The sequence below is a fragment of the Pleurodeles waltl genome, chromosome 6 (genome assembly GCF_031143425.1).
Source record: "Pleurodeles waltl isolate 20211129_DDA chromosome 6, aPleWal1.hap1.20221129, whole genome shotgun sequence".
Lineage (NCBI taxonomy): Eukaryota > Metazoa > Chordata > Amphibia > Caudata > Salamandridae > Pleurodeles > Pleurodeles waltl.
Window position 1 is genome coordinate 70,492,041 of NC_090445.1, and position 14,201 is coordinate 70,506,241.

Consider the following 14,201-nt stretch of genomic DNA (forward strand, 5'->3'; position numbering starts at 1 on the left):
TGTACATCTGTTCGTGGCATTAGTCGCTGCAGATTCACATGCTGTGCACATCCCGCCATCTGGTGTTGGGCTCGGAGTGTTACAAGTTGTTTTTCTTCGAAGAAGTCTTTTTGAGTCACGAGACCGAGGGACTCCTCCCATTTCGACTCCATTGCGCATGGGCGTCGACTCCATCTTAGATTGTTTTCCCCGCAGAGGGTGAGGTAGGAGTTGTGTATGCTAGTAATAGTGCCCATGCAATGGAGTGAATACGTATGTACATAATGAAGTTTAAAGTAATATATTTACAAATGTTCAAGATCTACTTCTAAACGGCTACAGGCTCCCGGGGAGGCGGATGGGCGCATGTGAATCTGCAGCGACTAATGCCACGAACAGATGTAAACTGGGTAAGTGACATTTTCCGTTCGATGGCATGTGTAGCTGCAGATACACATGCTGTGCATAGACTAGTAAGCAGTTATCTCCCCAAAAGCGGTGGTTCAGCCTGTAGGAGTTGAAGTAGTTTGAAATAATGTTCTTAGTACAGCTTGACCTACTGTGGCCTGTTGTGCAGTTAACACATCTACACAGTAGTGCTTGGTAAATGTATGAGGCGTAGACCATGTTGCTGCCTTACATATTTCGTTCATTGGAATATTTCCTAGAAAGGCCATGGTAGCACCTTTCTTTCTGGTTGAGTGTGCCTTTGGTGTAATAGGCAGCTCTCTCTTTGCTTTAATATAGCAGGTTTGAATGCACTTAACTATCCATCTAGCAATGCCTTGTTTTGAAATTGGATTTCCTGTATGGGGTTTTTGAAAGGCAATAAATAGTTGTTTTGTTTTTTGAATTAGTTTTGTTCTGTCAATGTAGTACATTAGTGCTCTTTTGATGTCTAATGTATGTAGTGCTCTTTCAGCTACAGAATCTGGCTGTGGGAAGAACACTGGTAATTCTACTGTTTGATTCAAGTGGAACGGTGAGATTACTTTTGGTAAAAATTTAGGATTTGTTCGTAGAACTACTTTATTTTTGTGTATTTGAATAAATGGTTCTTGTATGGTAAATGCTTGAATTTCGCTCACTCTTCTTAGAGATGTGATGGCAATTAAAAATGCAACTTTCCACGTTAAGTATTGCATTTCACAAGAGTGCATGGGCTCAAAAGGTGGACCCATGAGTCGTGTTAAGACAATGTTGAGGTTCCATGAAGGAACTGGTGGTGTTCTTGGTGGTATAATTCTCTTTAGGCCTTCCATAAACGCTTTTATGACTGGTATCCTAAATAATGAAGTTGAATGCGCAATTTGCAGGTGAGCTGATATTGCGGTAAGATGTATCTTTATGGAAGAGAAAGCTAGTTTTGATTTTTGTAAATGTAGTAAATATCCTACTATATCTTTTGGAGATGCGTGTAATGGCTGAATTGATTATTATGGCAGTAATAAACAAATCTTTTCCACTTATTTGCATAGCAGTGTCTAGTGGTAGGTTTCCTAGCTTGTCTTATGACCTCCATACATTCTTGTGTGAGGTCTAAGTGTCCGAATTCTAGGATTTCAGGAGCCAAATTGCTAGATTCAGCGATGCTGGATTTGGATGTCTGATCTGTTGTTTGTGTTGTGTTAACAGATCTGGTCTGTTGGGTAGTTTGACATGAGGTACTACTGAAAGGTGTAGTAGTGTTGTGTACCAAGGTTGCCTTGCCCATGTTGGTGCTATTAGTATGAGTTTGAGTTTGTTTTGACTCAACCTGTTTACTAGATATGGAAGGAGCGGGAGAGGGGGAAAAGCGTACGCAAATATCCCTGACCAGTTCATCCATAGCGCATTGCCCTGGGACTGATCCTGTGGGTACCTGGATGCGAAGTTTTGGCATTTTGAGTTTTCCTTTGTTGCAAATAGATCTATTTGAGGTGTTCCTCAAATTTGGAAGTAAGTGTTTAGTATTTGGGGGTGAATCTCCCATTCGTGGATCTGTTGGTGATCCCGAGAGAGATTGTCTGCTAACTGGTTCTGAATTCCTGGAATAAATTGTGCTATTAGGCGAATGTGGTTGTGAATCGCCCAATGCCATATTTTCTGTGTCAGGAGACACAACTGTGTCGAGTGTGTCCCTTCCTGTTTGTTTAAGTAATACATTGTTGTCATGTTGTCTGTTTTGACAAGAATGTATTTGTGGGTTATTATGGGTTGAAATGCTTTCAGCGCTAGAAATACCACTAACAGTTCTAAGTGATTTATGTGAAACTGTCTTTGATGTATGTCCCATTGTCCTTGGATGCTGTGTTGATTGAGGTGTGCTCCCCACCCTGTCATGGAAGCATCTGTTGTTATCACGTATTGTGGCACTGGGTCTTGGAAAGGCCGCCCTTGGTTTAAATTTATACTGTTCCACCATAGAAGCGAGATGTATGTTTGGCGGTTTATCAACACCAGATCTAGAAGCTGACCCTGTGCTTGTGACCATTGTGATGCTAGGCACTGTTGTAAGGGCCGCATGTGCAACCTTGCGTTTGGGACAATGGCTATGCATGAAGACATCATGCCTAGTAGTTTCATTACAATTTTGACTTGTATCTTTTGTTTTGGATACATGGCCTGTATTACATTGTGAAATGTTTGAACCCTTTGTGGACTTGGAGTGGCAATCCCTTTTGCTGTGTTGATTGTCGCTCCTAAGTATTGCTGTGTTTGACACGGCAAAAGGTGTGACTTTGGGTAGTTGATCGAGAAACCTAGTTTGTGGAGGATTTGTATGACATATTTTGTGTGCTGTGAACACTGTCTTAGCGTGTTGGTTTTGATTAACCAGTCGTCTAGGTACGGGAACACATGTATTTGCTGCCGTATGATATGTGCAGCTACTACTGCCAGGCATTTTGTAAAAACTCTTGGCGCAGTTGTTATTCCGAATGGCAACACTTTGAATTGGTAATGTATCCCTTGGAATACAAACCTTAGGTACTTTCTGTGTGAAGGATGTATTGGTATATGGAAATACGCATCCTTTAGGTCTAGTGTTGTCATGTAGTCTTGTTGTTTGAGCAGTGGGATTACGTCTTGTAATGTAACCATGTGAAAGTGGTCTGATTTGATGTAGGTATTTAATGTTCTGAGATCTAGTATTGGTCTCAGACTCTTGTCCTTTTTGGGTATTAGAAAGTACAGTGAGTAAACTCCTGTGTTTATTTGTAGTTTTGGTACTAATTCTATTGCTTCTTTTTGTAGCAATGCCTGAACTTCTAGTCCTAGAAGATCTATATGTTGTTTTGACATACTGTGTGTTTTCGGTGGGACGTTTGGAGGGAATTTGAGGAATTCTATGCAATAACCATGCTGGATAATTGCTAAGACCCAAGTGTCTGTTGTTATTTCCTCCCAATGTTTGTAAAATTGGCTTAGTCTTCCCCATAACAGGTGTTATGTGATGGGGATGTGTGACTTGTAAGTCACTGTTTATTTTGAGGAGTTTTGGGGCTTTGGAACTTTCCCCTATTCTTCTGGAATTGGCCCCCTCTATATTGCCCCCGAAAACCTCCCCGCTGATATTGGCTTTGGTAAGTGGGCCTTGTTTGTGATGTTGTGGTTTCTGTCGGTTGACCTCGAAACCCTCCCCTAAAAGGTGTTTTGCGAAATGTGCCTCTGCTCTGCGGGGAGTAGAGTGCGCCCATGGCTTTGGCTGTATCAGTGTCTTTTTTGAGTTTCTCAATAGCAGTGTCGACTTCCGGCCCAAACAACTGCTGTTCATTAAAGGGCATATTTAGCACGGCTTGTTGAATTTCCGGCTTGAACCCTGACGTACGCAACCATGCATGCCTTCTTATTGTTATTGCAGTGTTTACTGTCCTTGGAGCCGTATCTGCTGCATCCATTGAAGACCGTATCTGATTATTAGAGATACTTTGTCCTTCTTCCACCACTTGTTGTGCCCTTTTTTGGAACTCTTTGGGTAAGTGTTCTATGAAATGCTGCATCTCATCCCAATGAGCTCTATCGTATCTTGCCAAAAGTGCTTGTGAATTGGCAATGCGCCATTGGTTTGCTGCTTGTGCTGCAACCCTTCTGCCCGCAGCATAAAATTTGCGACTCTCCTTGTCTGGAGGTGGTTGGAGTTATGGCTCTGCCCTTAACAGGATCTTGAAAGATTTGTTTTGAATATTTTAGCATTCCTGGGAGCATAGGTAGGCTTTGGTATTGGCTATGGGTGGAGGATAGCGTGTTAAACAAAAAGTCATCCTCAATTGGTTCGGAATGCAAGGTGACGTTATGAAAAGCAGCTGCCCTTGCGACCACCTGCGTGTAAGATGTACTGTCCTCAGGTGGCGACGGCCTCGCAGGGTACGAGTCTGGGCTGTTGTCCGATACTGGAGCGTCGTAAAGGTCCCATGCATCGAGATCATCTTGACTCATTGCAGTATGAGCCGGGGAGTGCATCAGTGGTGGAGTTGTTACCGGTGATGTGTGCATTGATGGTGGTGGAGACGGTGGTGGAGTTGTTTTTCTTGCTACCTTTGCCTGTGGCTGCTGTCCTTTTGTTGAAAGGCAAGTTTTCTTTTTATTTTAATTGGGGGAAGAGTGGTTATCTTCCCTGTGTCCTCTTGAATGTGGAGCCTTCTTTGAGTATAGTCTGGCTCTACAGCTTCAAGTTCCTCTCCGAATTTATGTTTTTGCATCTGGGAGGACAATCCTTGTTCCTCTGTTTAGGAACCCGTTTTTGGCTCTGAGGCTGGATGTTTCGGAACCGGAACTTTTTCGGACGTCTTTTTAGGCTCCGAAGAAACCTTTTTTATTTTCGGCGTGGTGTCTCGGTGCCGAACTTCTTCGGTGCCGCTGTCTCGGTGCCGAATTTTCTCGGAGCCGCTGTCTCGGGTCCGAGATTGCTGTGTGGCGGTATCTCGACCGGAGTCGGATGACTTCGACACAAGCATGCCCTTTTTCGGTGCCTTGGATCGGTCACCTATTTTTCGGGTTAAGCCATGGCCTGTTGGCGGTGGCGTCCCCTGGGCTTTTGTTGTCTTCTCGTGAGTCTTATGTTTCGACGTCTTACTGACGGTTTTCGGCGTTTCTTCGGCCTCGAGCTCTTTCGAGTCCGACTCGTGGATGGAGAAAGCTTCTTCTTCCTCCTCGAAACGCTCTTGTCCTGTCGGCGTCGACGCCATCTGCAATCTTCTGGCTCTTCGGTCTCTTAATGTCTTCCTCGACCGAAACGCTCGACAGGCTTCACAAGTATCTTCCTTGTGCTCTGGAGACAAGCACAAGTTACAGACCAGATGCTGATCCGTATACGGATACTTGTTATGGCATTTTGGGCAGAAGCGGAATGGGGTCCGTTCCATCAGCCTTGAAGTCACACGTGGCCAGGCCGACCAGGCCCCGACGGGGGATCGAAAAAACCCCGAAGGGCCACCGGAGCTCTTCAAAATTCGGTGTCGATCTGTTGTAACTAACCCGATACCGAACGCAAACAATACCGACGTTTTTTCCGAGATTCTAACTAACTTTCCGACCCGAAACACGGAGCGAAAAGGAACACGTCCGAACCCGATGGCGGAAAAAAAACAATCTAAGATGGAGTCGACGCCCATGCGCAATGGAGACGAAATGGGAGGAGTCCCTCGGTCTCGTGACTCGAAAAGACTTCTTCGAAGAAAAACAACTTGTAACACTCCGAGCCCAACACCAGATGGCGGGATGTGCACAGCATGTGTATCTGCAGCTACACATGCCATCGAAAATATATATATATATATATATATATATACACACATATACATACACACACGCCATTTTAGGATTACCACCACAAGTTCTTTTTGTCCAAAATCAGATTTTTATGTTACCACTATGGAGCCAAAATTAGATAACTTAGAGGAATCAGCAGCCCGTAAAAGGCCCACATATTACTTTCAGCATCCAGCCTATCATGGACCTATTTGAACGTCTTCTCTCAAAAGCCCTGATGAGCAGGGAGTCTAATAAGTTGTGTTCATTTGCATAGAAGAAATAAGACAATAAAACCTTTAAGACAATGGCCGTACTACTTTGAAATTACATCAACTAATTCACAATTTAAAGTGAAAAATTATGCAAAATAAAAAGTGGACGTTGGAGTGAAATATAATATTTCCCTGCAGCACTAATCTGCTAAATACCTCTACTGACTGGCATAATCTTTAAAGGAGACATACAGAGTTTCAGAAACATAGATTGTCTTTAGTGTGTGTTACAACACTTCAGAAAATGCAGTTATGTATTCTGAAGCTCCGGTAACATAGTTCAGCAACATGGTTCAATGTATTAGGAATAAGATGGCACAGTTCATTTGTCATTGTCCTAGCTGATTCCTAATCTTCTGCCTTAAATCTTGATCCATCTCAACACCTTAGAGAGGGCTTTACTGATAAGTGCAGATCCCTTGCCTCATCTCATCTGTCATTGATCTTGGATTGTTACTTTGGTAGCTGGCCTTACGTCAGTTGCCCATGGCTAGGTTTGTGCTTTATTCGTATCCACATAATGACATATTTATTTTACATAATTGCATGCATTATACACAATATTATAAGGAAAAGAATCTTACCTGGTGAGCAGGCATCCCGTATCCTGTGGAGATGAAAAACAAAATGAGTGACATTTCCTCTTTACAGTAGTTGCAAAAACATGATGACAGTTATGAACAAGCATCTGCAAATCCAATTCGTCTCTCTGTATGTATGTGTGTGTATATATATATATATATATGTATATATATATATATATATATGGAAATGAAAATGTCACTTACCCAGTGTACATCTGTTCGTGGCATCAGTCGCTGTAGATTCACATGTTTTGCATAGCTCGCCATCTGGTGTTGGGTCGGAGTGTTACAAGTTGTTTTTCTTCAAAGAAGTCTTTCGAGTCACGGGACCGAGTGACTCCTCCTTTTGTCTCCATTGCGCATGGGCGTCGACTCCATCTTCGATTGTTTTTCCCCGCAGAGGGTGAGGTAGGAGTTGTGTTGTAGTAATAGTGCCCATGCAATGGAGTGACTAAGTATGTACCTATTTAAGGTTAAAATAATATATATACAAATAGTTGAAGGTAACTTCCGAACTGCTACAGGCTCCCGGGGAGGCGGGTGGGCACATGTGAATCTACAGCGACTGATGCCACGAACAGATGTACACTGGGTAAGTGACATTTTCAGTTCGATGGCATCTGTCGCTGTAGATACACATGTTTTGCATAGACTAGTAAGCAGTTATCTCCCCAAAAGCGGTGGCTCAGCCTGTAGGAGTGGAAGTAGTCTGAAATAAGGTTCTTAACACGGCTTGACCTACTGTGGCTTGTTGTGCGGATAACACGTCTACACAGTAGTGCTTGGTGAACGTGTGAGGCGTAGACCATGTGGCTGCGTTACAAATTTCTTGCATTGGGATGTTTCCTAGAAAGGCCATGGTAGCACCTTTCTTTCTGGTTGAGTGTGCCCTTGGTGTAATGGGCAGCTGTCGTTTAGCTTTAAGGTAGCAGATTTGGATGCATTTAACTATCCATCTTGCTATACCTTGTTTTGATATTGGGTTTCCTGCATGAGGTTTTTGGAATGCAATAAATAGTTGTTTAGTCTTTCTGATGTTTTTTGTTCTGTCAATGTAGTACATTAATGCTCTTTTGACATCTAATGTATGTAGTGCCCTCTCAACTACGGAATCTGGCTGTGGGAAGAACACTGGTAGTTCCACTGTTTGATTTAGGTGGAACGGTGAAAAAACCTTTGGTAAAAATTTAGGATTAGTCCTTAGGACGACTATTTTTGTGTAGTTGTATAAAAGGTTCTTGTATTGTAAACGCCTGAATTTCGCTTACTCTTCTTAGAGATGTAATGGCGATGAGAAATGCAACCTTCCAGGTTAGGAACTGTATTTCGCAAGAGTGCATGGGTTCAAAAGGTGGACCCATGAGTCTTGTTAAGACAATATTTAGGTTCCATGAAGGAACAGGTGGTGTTCTTGGTGGTATAATTCTTTTAAGGCCTTCCATGAATGCTTTAATGACTGGTATCCTATATAGGGAAGTTGAATAGGTAGTCTGCAGGTATGCAGATATTGCTGCAAGGTGTATTTTAATGGAAGAGAAAGCTAGGTTAGATTTTTGTAAGTGAAGCAAGTAACCCACTACATCCTTTGGAGTTGCGTGTAATGGTTGGATCTGATTATGATGGCAGTAGCAAACAAACCTCTTCCATTTACTTGCATAGCAGTGCCTAGTGGATGGCCTTCTGGCTTGCTTTATGACTTCCATACATTCTTGGGTAAGTTGTAAGTGTCCGAATTCTAGGATTTCAGGAGCCAGATTGCTAGATTCAGCGATGCTGGGTCTGGATGTCTGATCTGTTGGTTGTGTTGTGTTAACAGATCCGGCCTGTTGGGCAATTTGATGTGGGGTACTACTGATAGGTCTAGCAGTGTTGTGTACCAGGGTTGCCTTGCCCAAGTTGGTGCTATTAATATGAGTTTGAGTTTGTTTTGACTCAATTTGTTTACCAGATAAGGAAGGAGAGGGAGAGGAGGAAAAACGTAGGCAAATATCCCTGACCAGTTCATCCATAGGGCATTTCCTTGGGACTGCCTGTGTGGGTATCTGGATGCGAAGTTTTGGCATTTTGCGTTCTCTTTTGTTGCAAACAAGTGTATTTGAGGTGTTCCCCAGAGTCTGAAGTAAGTGTTCAGAATTTGGGGGTGAATTTCCCATTCGTGGACCTGTTGGTGATCTCGAGAGAGATTGTCTGCAAGTTGATTCTGGATCCCTGGAATAAACTGTGCTATTAGGCGAATTTGGTTGTGAATTGCCCATCGCCATATCTTTTGTGCCAACAGGCTCAACTGCGTTGAGTGTGTCACCCCTTGTTTGTTTAGATAATACATTGTTGTCATGTTGTCTGTTTTGACAAGAATGTATTTGTGAGTTATAATTGGTTGGATAGCCTTTAGCGCTTGAAAGACTGCTAGCAGTTCTAGGTGATTTATATGCAGTTTTGTTTGATGTACGTTCCATTGTCCCTGTATGCTGTGTTGTTTGAGGTGTGCTCCCTACCCTGTCATGGAAGCATCTGTTGTTATTACGTATTGTGGCACTGGGTCTTGGAAAGGCCGCCCTTTGTTTAAATTTATATTGTTCCACCATAGAAGCGAGAGGTAAGTTTGGCGGTCCATCAACACCAGATCTAGGAGGTGACCCTGTGCCTGTGACCATTGTGATGCTAGGCACTGTTGTAAGGGCCTCATGTGCAGTCTTGCGTTCGGGACAATGGCTATGCATGAGGACATCATGCCTAGGAGTTGTAAAATTATCGTTGCTTGTATTGTTTGTGTTGGATACATGCGTTGTATGATGTTGTTGAAATTTTGAATTCTTTGTGGACTTGGAGTGGCTACTCCTTTTATTGTGTCTATTATGGCTCCCAGGTATTGTTGTACTTTGCACGGCAAAATGTTGGATTTTGCAAAGTTGACGGTGAACCCCAGTTTGTAGAGGGTTTGTATGATTTGATTTGTGTGGTGTGAGCACTTTGTCAGCGAATTGGTTTTGATTAGCCAGTTGTCTAGATACGGGAATACATGTATTTGCTGCCTTCTGATGTGTGCAGCGACTACTGCTAGACATTTTGTAAAGACTCTTGGTGCGGTTGTTAAACCAAAAGGCAATACTTTGAATTGGTAATGTATTCCTTTGAATACAAACCTTAGGTATTTCCTGTGCGATGGATGTATTGGTATATGGAAATACACGTCTTTGAGGTCTAAGGTTGTTATGTAGTCGTGTAGTTTTAGCAATGGTAACACTTCTTGTAGTGTGACCATGTGAAAGTGGTCTGATTTGATGTATGTGTTTAGTATTCTGAGGTCTAGGATTGGTCTCAGTGTTTCGTCCTTTTTTGGTATTAAGAAGTACAGTGAATAAACTCCTGTGTTTATTTGTGTGTTTGGTACTAATTCGATTGCATTCTTTTGCAATAGTGCTTGAACTTCTATCTCTAGAAGCTCTGAATGGTGTTTTGATAAATTCTGTGCCTTTGGTGGTATGTTTGGAGGGAATTGTAGGAATTCTATGCAATAACCATGTTGGATAATTGCTAAGACCCAAGTGTCTGTAGTTATTTCCTCCCATGCTTTGTAATAATGACCTATTCTTCCCCCCACTGGTGTTGTGTGGAGGGGATGAGTGACATGTGAGTCACTGTTTGGTTGTAGGGGTTTTGGGGCTTTTAAATTTTCCCCTATTCCTAGGGAATTGCCCTCCTCTGTATTGGCCCCGAAAGCCTCCCCTGTACTGTCCCTGGTAACTGGACGGTGTTGCCTGCGAGGTGCTGGCTTGTGTGGCCTGACCCCGAAACCCCCCTCTAAAGGGTGTCTTGCGGAAGGTGCTGTAAGTTCCTCTGCTCTGCGGGGAGTAGAGTGCGCCCATGGCTTTAGCAGTGTCAGTGTCTTTTTTTAGTTTCTCAATCGCCGTGTCCACTTCTGGACCGAACAGTTCTTTTTCGTTGAATGGCATATTGAGAACTGCCTGTTGTATCTCTGGCTTAAACCCAGATGTTCGTAGCCATGCGTGCCTTCTGATGGTCACAGATGTATTAATTGTTCTTGCAGCTGTGTCCGCTGCGTCTATAGAGGAGCGTATCTGGTTATTTGATATGTTCTGTCCTTCCTCAACCACCTGCTTTGCCCTTTTTTGTAGTTCCTTGGGTAGGTGCTCAATGAGGTGTTGCATCTCATCCCAATGGGCTCTGTCATAGCGCGCAAGTAGTGCTTGAGAGTTAGCGATGCGCCACTGGTTTGCAGCTTGTGCTGCGACTCTCTTTCCAGCTGCATCGAACTTGCGGCTTTCTTTATCTGGGAATGGTGCATCCCCAGATGTGTGGGAGTTGGCTCTTTTCCTAGCTGCTCCTACAACGACGGAATCTGGTGGCAGCTGTGTGGTGATGAAAACAGGGTCTGTAGGAGGTGCCTTATATTTCTTTTCCACCCTTGGTGTTATTGCCCTACTTTTGACCGGCTCCTTAAAGATTTCTTTTGCGTGCCGAAGCATACCAGGGAGCATAGGCAGGCTTTGGTAGGAGCTGTGGGTGGAGGAGAGGGTGTTGAATAAAAAGTCATCCTCGACTTGTTCTGAGTGGAGGTTTACATTGTGGAATTGTGCTGCTCTAGCCACCACCTGAGAATATGCTGTGCTGTCTTCTGGTGGTGATGGCTTTGTAGGATATGCCTCCGGACTGTTATCTGACACTGGGGCGTCATATAAGTCCCAAGCGTCTTGATCCTGGTCACCTTGGCTCATGGTGGTGTGAGCCGGGGAATGTGATGGGGTTTGAGCTGGTGAGACGTTAATCACAGGTGGAGGAGAGGGTGGCGGAGTCACCTTTTTCACCATTTTTGTTTGTGGTGCTTGGTCTGTTTGAAACTCCAGTCTCCTTTTTCTCCTAATAGGGGGAAGGGTGCTTATTTTTCCTGTCCCTTGCTGTATGAAAATACGTTTCTGCGTATGGTCCACTTCGGTGGATTGCAGCTCTTCCTCAAACCTATGCTTTCGCATCTGAGAGGCTAGTGATTGCTCCTCTGTATAGGAGCCTGAAACTGGGTCGGTTGCGGGTTGTTTCGGCACCAAAACCCTGTCTGTAACTTTTTTCGGCTCCGAGGTGACTTTTTTCTTTTTTGGAGTCGAAACGTCTCGGCGTCGATCTTCGTCGGTGCCGCTGTCTCGGCGTCGAGCCGTGTCTACACCGCTATCTCGGTGTCGATGTTTTTCTCCAGCACTTTCTCGATCCCGAGAAGGCTGCGTGCCGGTGTCTCGACCGGAGTTAGACGACCTCGGCACTGTTTGGGCCTTTTTCGGTGCCGATGGTCGGTCACCGAATTTATGGGTCGAGCCATGGCCTGGTGGCAGTGGCGTCCCCTGGGCCTTGTCACTTTTCTTATGAGTTGTTTTCGACGTCTTACTCACAGTTCTTTGATCGTCGAATTCCTCGGAGTCCGATTCGTGGATCGAAAAGGTTTCTTCTTCCTCTTGTTCCTCGAACTCTCGGTGAGCTGTCGGCGTGGACGCCATCTGAAGTCTTCTGGCTCGACGGTCACGGAGTGTCTTTCGGGACCGGAACGCACGACAGGCCTCGCAAGTCTCTTCACTGTGCTCAGGTGACAGGCACAGGTTACAGACCAAATGTTGGTCTGTATAGGGGTATTTGTTGTGGCATTTGGGACAGAAACGGAACGGGGTCCGTTCCATCAACGTTTGTTCTACACGCGGTCGGGCCGACCAGGCCCAGACGGGGGATCGAAAACTACCCCGAAGGGCACCGGAGCGCTTCGATCTTCGATGCGGTGTTGAATCTAACTACGCCGATCCCGAACGCAACAATACCGACGAAAATCTTCCAAAATTTAGCTAACTTTCCGTTCCGAAACTCAGAGCGACAGGAACACGTCCGAACCCGATGGCGGAAAAAAAACAATCGAAGATGTAGTCGACGCCCATGCACAATGGAGACAAAAGGAGGAGTCACTCGGTCCCGTGACTCGAAAGACTTCTTCGAAGAAAAACAACTTGTAACACTCCGACCCAACACCAGATGGCGAGCTATGCAAAACATGTGTATCTACAGCGACAGATGCCATCGAACATGCTATTTACCCAGTATACATCTGTTCGTGGCATGTGCTGCTGCAGATTCACATGCTTTGCATAGTCCGCCATGTAGTGTTGGGCTCAAAGTGTTACAAGTTGTTTTTGTTCAAAGAAGCTTTTTTGAGTCACAAGATCGAGTAACTCCTCCTCTCGGTGATAGTGCGCATGGGCATCGAGTCCTTTGTTAGATTGTTTTACCGCAGGAGGGTGAAGTAAGGAGTGAAGAATTGTATAGGGGTGTGTATATATACATATATACACATATATGGAAAATGTCACTTACCCAGTGTACATCTGTTTGTGGCATTAGTCGCTGCAGATTCACATGCTGTGCACATCCCGCCATCTGGTGTTGGGCTTGGAGTGTTACAAGTTGTTTTTCTTCGAAGAAGTCTTTTCGAGTCACGAGACCGAGGGACTCCTCCCATTTCGACTCCATTGCGCATGGGCGTCAACTCCATCTTAGATTGTTTTCCCCACAGAGGGTGAGGTAGGAGTTGTGTATGCTAGTAATAGTGCCCATGCAATGGAGTGAATACGTATGTACATAATGAAGTTTAAAGTAATATATTTACAAATTTACAAATGTTCAAAATGTTTGATGTCTAATGTATGTAGTGCTGTTTCAGCTACAGAATGTGGCTGTGGGAAGAACACTGGTAATTCTACTGTTTGATTCAAGTGGAACGGTGAGATAACTTTAGGTAAAAATTTTGGATTTGTCCGTAGAACTACTTTATTCTTGTGTATTTGAATAAATGGTTCTTGTATGGTAAATGCTTGAATTTCACTCACTCTTCTTAGAGATGTGATGGCAATTAAAAATGCAACTTTCCACGTTAAGTATTGCATTCCACAAGAGTGCATGGGCTCAAAAGGTGGACCCATGAGTCTTGTTAAGACAATGTTGAGGTTCCATGAAGGAACTAGTGGTGTTTTGGTGGTATAATTCTCTTTAGGCCTTCCATAAACGCTTTTATGACTGGTATCCTAAATAATGAAGTTGAATGCGTAATTTGCAGGTAAGCTGAAATTGTGGTAAGATGTATCTTTATGGAAGAGAAAGCTAGCTTTGACTTTTGCAAATGTAGTAAATATCCTACTATATCTTTTGCAGATGCGTGTAAGGGCTGAATTTGATTATTATGGCAGTAATAAACAAATCTTTTCCACTTATTTGCATAGCAGTGTCTAGTGGTAGGTTTCCTAGCTTGTCTTATGACCTCCATACATTCTTGTGTGAGGTCTGAGTGTCCGAATTCTAGGATTTCAGGAGCCAAATTGCTAGATTCAGCGATGCTGGATTTGGATGTCTGATCTGTTGTTTGTGTTGTGTTAACAGATCTGGTCTGTTTGGTAGTTTGACAGGAGGTACTACTGAAAGGTCTAGTAGTGTTGTGTACCAAGGTTGCCTTGCCCATGTTGGTGCTATTAGTATGAGTTTGAGTTTGTTTTGACTCAACTTGTTTACTAGATTTGGAAGGAGCGGGAGAGGGGGAAAAGCGTACGCAAATATCCCTGACCACTTCATCCATAGCGCATTGCCCTGAGACTGA

General features: G+C 43.9%; 1 protein-coding gene across 2 annotated transcripts in view; it reads right to left on the reverse strand.

Moving 5' to 3' along the window:
- LOC138299209 (E3 ubiquitin-protein ligase TRIM39-like) overlaps window positions 1-14,201 on the reverse strand; it is a 146,047-nt gene that overhangs the window by 47,838 nt on the left and 84,008 nt on the right. For both annotated transcript variants that reach the window (XM_069237331.1, XM_069237330.1), the window contains exon 5: window positions 6,566-6,588. In XM_069237331.1, coding sequence (XP_069093432.1) covers window positions 6,566-6,588 — 23 coding nt within the window. The remainder of the gene's footprint in view (window positions 1-6,565; window positions 6,589-14,201) is intronic.